At 42.5% G+C, this 6,000-nt stretch overlaps 1 protein-coding gene across 2 annotated transcripts in view; it reads right to left on the bottom strand.

Moving 5' to 3' along the window:
- SHISAL1 (shisa like 1) overlaps window positions 1–4,905 on the bottom strand; it is a 36,816-nt gene extending 31,911 nt beyond the window's left edge. For both annotated transcript variants that reach the window (XM_056862801.1, XM_056862798.1), the window contains exon 1: window positions 4,809–4,905. In XM_056862801.1, the coding sequence (XP_056718779.1) occupies window positions 4,809–4,875 (67 nt within the window). In that variant the 5' untranslated portion in view covers window positions 4,876–4,905. The remainder of the gene's footprint in view (window positions 1–4,808) is intronic.
- Window positions 4,906–6,000: the final 1,095 nt, after the last annotated feature.

Below are 6,000 nucleotides of genomic sequence, written 5' to 3' on the forward strand. Positions count from 1 at the left end.
CTATTTCTGCCTATCTCGTCAACAGGGATAAGTTTTAGACCTAGGGAAACAGAATTGCATTAATACTTATTCAGTTTTTTCCTGTGTTCAGACACAGGTAGCCTTTCACTGTTCAACTGTATGCTGTTCATTGTTGTAACCAAAGGCTACTTATACACTTAAACATCACATTTTCTTTTTCTGAAATTGAAGTTATTTGATCTTTGCAACAACGGACAAAAGGCTCATGCTTCGGCTCACGCTGATGAAAGTACAAGAAAGAAGCAAGGAGAGTCTGCCTGTTTGGGAATATCTCTTAACAGCTGATATTTCCATTTTCTTCTTCTTCCTACCTCCACGGCAGCTGAAAGAGGGGATTCTGAATTTTAACAGTGCTTCTAAGTGACCTGCTAGCGGCAGCAGAGAGTAAACTCTATTTGTGAAAGTGAATGTGTGAAGCTGGTAAAGTGAACATTTCGCTGAGGTTTGAGCCGCCGGCCAACTGAATAAATTCATCACTCTCTGTAGCAAAACAAAAAAAGTCCGTAGAGTCATTTTACCACAATATCAACCCCAGGGATGTTGGGGGATGATCGAGGCTTAGTTGGAATGTGCTGGTACAAGAGAAGGGAGAGTTGGCTAATGTAGTAGAAAAGAGCAAGAGTCCAGTAGCACCTGAAAGACTAACAAAAATATTTTCTGGCAGGGGATGAGCTTTCGTGAGCCACAGCTCACTTCTTCAGATACAGTCTTCAGTATCTGAAGAAGTGAGCTGTGGCTCACGAAAGCTCATCCCCTGCCAGAAAATATTTTTGTTAATCTTTAAGGTGCTACTGGACTCTTGCTCTTTTCTACTACTGCAGACAGACTAACACGGCTGCCCACTGTGAGTTGGCTAATGTAGTTATTAACTTGGCCAATCAGACCGAAAACCACAAATGGCTGAACCTCTCTCATTCAGAAGTGACAGATTTATAGAGTTGCCAGGTCCCTCTTTGCCACCGGCGGGAGGTTTTTCGGGGCAGAGCCTAAGGAGGTTTGGGGAGGGGAGGGACTTCAATGCCATAAAGTCCAATTGCTAAAGCAGCCATTTTCTCCAGGTGAACTGATCTCTATCAGCTGGAGAGCAGTTGTAATAGCAGAAGATCTCCAGCTAGTACCTGGAGGTTGGCAACCCTACCGATTTAACATGTGGATTTATCAACAAACAGCTTCACATAACAGAAAATTCTCCCAGAAAGGAATATTGATGGGGCTTGCCTTGGTCCTTCCCCATCTCAAATCTCTTCAAATTACCACTATGCTATTACAGTACATGGAGTGATATTTCTTAATTTTTTCCTAACTATGGAAAGGCCAGACTTTGCAAACTTCACATGTAAATATCACATTCATTACTGGTTCCACCACATTAAATCAAGACTACAGTTTCAAGATGAAAAACACAAAATGAGCCCCGTGGCGCAGAGAGGTAAGCTGCAGTATGGCAGTCGAAAGCTCTGCTCACGACCTAAGTTCGATCCCGCCGGAAGTCGGTTTCAGGCAGTCGGCTCAAGGCTGACTCAGCCTTCCACCCTTCTGAGGTCAGTAAAATGAGTACCCAGCTTGCTGGGGGTAAAGTGTAGATGACTGGGGAAGGCGATGGCAAACCACCCCGTAAACACAGCCTACCTAGGAAATGCAGGGATGTAACGTCACCCCATGGGTCAGTAATGACCCGGTGCTTTCACAAGGGGACTGACTACCTTTACCTTCTGCAGTTTCAAGGAGAAAGAAGCACAATCCCCAAAACTAGAGACAAAATTAATGGGTTAGTTTTGGGCAAACACTTCCTCATTCTACGATATTTCTGGCGTAGTTTGTCTGTGATGTTATAAAGTAGAGTTCCTTGTTGCGGGACTGCACAGAGACCACACACGTGGAAACAAATCACAAACAGGGGCTGTGCTCTTCAAGAGTCAAGGAAGCCTGTGCACAGATGACCCATCTGATCTAGACCCTTTTCAGCCAGGCTTCAGTCAGGTTACGGGACAGAGATGGCATTGGTGGCTCTAGGTGAGGATCTCCATTTGAATGTAAACCAGAGATGTGCCTCTTTGTTGCTCTTACCATTCAACGAAACACCGTTAAAGGCATTCTCAAATCAGTTTGGGGGGGATGGGGCAAGTGGGGGAGCAAGCAGTCACAAGCCCAATGAAAATCCACGAGAAGATGCTGCCAGAAGAAATTCAACCCACCCACATCTCGGCTTTCGCAGGATCCCATATATAGAAACATGATGCTTCCCCTTATGAATACACCACAATGGCTTGGAGCCAGAGTACTTGAAAGACCACTTCCTCCTGTATCGCCCAACCCACCAATTAAGATCTGCCTCCCAAACCCTGGTTCTCTGGGCCCCCCACATTCAGCAGTTTGCAATTAGAGAAAGGGCTTTTTCAGTAGTGGCACCTCGCCTATGGAATACCCTTCCCATTGAGATTCACATGATGTTGAAACTACTCTCTTTTAGGGCGAAAACGCATGGGAGGTTTTGCCACTGTCTAAATGCACATTTCCCCCAGCCAAATTCTCAAAACTCAACAATAACCCCCCATGTAGAGTTTTGAGAATTCAGATGGGCAAAATGTGCATCTAGAGAGCAGCAAATCCAAGGCAAAATCTCCCATGCGTTTTAGCTCTTAGTCACCAGGTCAAAACAATTCTATTTACCCAGTCTTTTAACTTGATGGGCTAATCTTTTAATGCCATTATAGAGTGTTTTTAGTTGGGAAACTGCTACGTTTATTTTATACTGTTTAGTTTTCTATGTTTTTATGCTGTGACTGGGTTTTAATGATGGCTTTTACTTAACAACTTTTTAAAATGTTTCTATTATGTTTTATTTTGTAAGCCACCTTGGAAAAGTTCCCTGGAGAGTTTGGCATAAATATTAGTTAAAGAAAGAAAGAAAATGTCCACTTGCCAATATAAAGGAGATATAAAGCTGAATATGGAAATATCCATGGAGGCGTTTGATGAGATTTGTAAACGAAGGCTATAAATATTTTTATTAAAGCTTCCTGTCATTTACCACCTGCCCACTCAGAACGTTGGTTGTATTAAAATACTGAACTCGTATGTGTTAACGCTTGAGTATCCCACACATCAAACAAGGTTTCCTTGCAGATCCAGCAAGCAAATCTGTTCATGCAGAAGGCAATAATGATATCTAAATGTGGATTAGCATCTGCATCACAATGCATATCCTAGTCCAGTGATTCTCAATCAGCGATTTGGGAGCCACATGTAGCTCTTCTGAACACCTCTCCCCAATGTGGCTCCTATCCCATGCTCCATGAAAATGGGCATAGCCATCATTCAGTAGTGCTTGTGACTGGCAGTTTGTTCCCACTTTGAAAAGCTGGAGGAGACCGGAGAACAGGAAAGCGGTGAGCCTTCCTGAGATGGGGGCCTTGTGCCAGGGATGGAAGTAAAGGGTCTGTCCTCTCCAACAACCCCTCATCATTCTCTAAAAACTCCATACTCTCATCCCAGCACCCAGGTGGCTGCTGGGAGGAGAGCAAGATGGTTGCTGAGAAGAGAGTGTAAAACCACACAGAACAAGAGCAAGCTGGCCACAGTGGGGTGGTACTCAGCTTCTTCCACAGCCAGCTTGCTCCCCCTCCAAAGCATCTCAGTCTCTCATCCAACCTGCTGCACCTTATCCTAAGGAGAGAGCAGGACAGAGATGGAAGCCCTTCCCCTCACTCTGGCAACACAAGGGTTGGCTCGGGTTCAACAGTGGGCTGGAGAGACAACTCTACATGCTCAGCAGTACTCAGGTAAATTTTTAAAAGGTTACAGTTGTATATTTAATATTAATAGTTGCACCTTATATTATTGTATGTGTGTGTTTGTGGTGGGGTGGGCACACAGGGCATGCAGTAGTTATGCGGCTCTTTTGGTTGATGGTAAATGCAAATGAGGTTCTCCTCAAGCTGACGAGTGAGTATGATTTGTAGCCCTGCTGAACTTACTGGATGCATCTATTGATGAAGACGGGGATATACATCACAAACTTGGGGCTACTAATCAGACAGATCGTGTTTGCTGGATTAAAGCAACTAAATATATTTCAACTACATACAACCTACAACATATATACAACTTACACACAACATACACATTTGTAATCATTTGGATTAACCAATTAGTTCTCCCTCTCAAGTCATACCAGGAGAGATTTAACACACAAAAATCAGAGAAGATCTTAAGAGTATATTTGAATTAGTATTAAGATGAATAATATTAGGCATAAAATTAAAAACTAGAAGCAGTAAAAAATCAGGACTAATATAGCATTAGAGATCTTGCAACATACGTTTTTGTAAAACGGATCTTATTAATAATTAACTGGTTATTATTTTACAATATGATGGGTACAGGCACACTTTGGAAGAGTGGATTGGCCTGTATGTATGTTGTATGTATGTGTTTTTTTCTCCCCCCACCCCCGTATCTTCTTAAAAATAATTTAATTTGTTTTTAAAAAATCAGAGAAGATCTTGTGATACCTTAGAATGAACCAATTTATTGTGACATGAGCTTTGGTAGGTTACAGCCCATGAAATCATACTTTTACTTTTAAGGCGCTATAAGATACTTTCCTCTAATAAACTATAATGTGTGTGTGTGTAAAGTGCCGTCAAGTCACAGCCGACTTATGGCGACCCCTTATTGGGGTTTTCATGGCAAGAGACTAACAGAGGTGGTTTGCCAGTGCCTTCCTTGGAATGGCAACCTACAGCTACAATCATCTCTTCTTTTTCTTTTTACAAAATCCTTACCTGTTGGTAGAAGCACAGAAAATACAACCATCAGCGTATTCAAGGACTGTAGACCACAACTTGTCATCGTTTTGCTTTCATTGATCTGTTCGAAAATTGCCTGTGTAACAAGACGTCATTGTAAAGTTAAAGAACATGGCCAATCTACAGGCGTAGAAACACAAGTTCAACTGTACAATTTTAGGCATACAGGTTTTGGATGGTTGGAATGTGTGAAAAGGCCCCGAGATACGGTTTCGAGCAGCCGTAGGCTTTAACATCATGAGACTGCTAAAAATAATTCCTAAGGGATTTGATGCTGGTACTCTCTGAAAAGAAAAAGAATAAAGAAAAAGAGGCACCCACCCCCACCCAAATGTCACAGACACATGTTGGGGCCATGTTGATTTCTAAGGGTACTCCCAGTTGAGGCTTGAAAATGTCTCTGCCGGTTACCAAAACGTGCAAGGTGAAAGCTTATATGGCATAAATGGTTTCAGTGTCATACGACGGGCTGGGATGACTGGCTCAAATCCCTGCTCTATCCTGGAAGCTTGCCAGAGGACCTTGGGTCTGTCACAGTCTCTCAGATCAACCAACCTCACAGGGCTCTTGCTGTAAAGATAAAGCGAAGGAGGGGAGAACAATATGATAATAGACTTCCTATGCCCTTTATGCTTTCATGTCTTCACTATATATTCCTCTCCCAGAGTTGTTAGTTGCTCTAAAGTTGACCCACTCCTCTCTAAGCTCCCCCCTGCCCCCCATTATCAAAGTACAAGAAGACTAAATAATTTGTTAGTTCCCAGGCTCCAACGGTGGGGCCAACCTCATGAAATACAAACTTTTCCCCATAGCCTCACCAGGAGATACGATAGCATATTTTTAATGTGACAAGTAAAATACAAACTGCCATATAATCCTTTGAAAAATAAAATAAAATAAAAAGGGTACTCTCCACTCCTCCCTCAGAATGATCATCAATCTCAGAACATTCCTGATGCAATGAAATCCAAATAATGGGTATGTTAGTTCACAATAAGCCTTTAAACTCCACAAATCCACCCAGTAGAAACCATTTCTCTCTCTCTCTCTCGCGCACGCGCGCTGTCACAAAGCACTATGTGCACTGATGAGAAGTGCATTTATTTATGACCAAATACATATTATGCATTTCAACAGCTTCATATATTGTATCTTAGTAATACCTACA

This window comes from Euleptes europaea, chromosome 17, assembly GCF_029931775.1.
Source record: "Euleptes europaea isolate rEulEur1 chromosome 17, rEulEur1.hap1, whole genome shotgun sequence".
NCBI classification, from domain to species: domain Eukaryota; kingdom Metazoa; phylum Chordata; class Lepidosauria; order Squamata; family Sphaerodactylidae; genus Euleptes; species Euleptes europaea.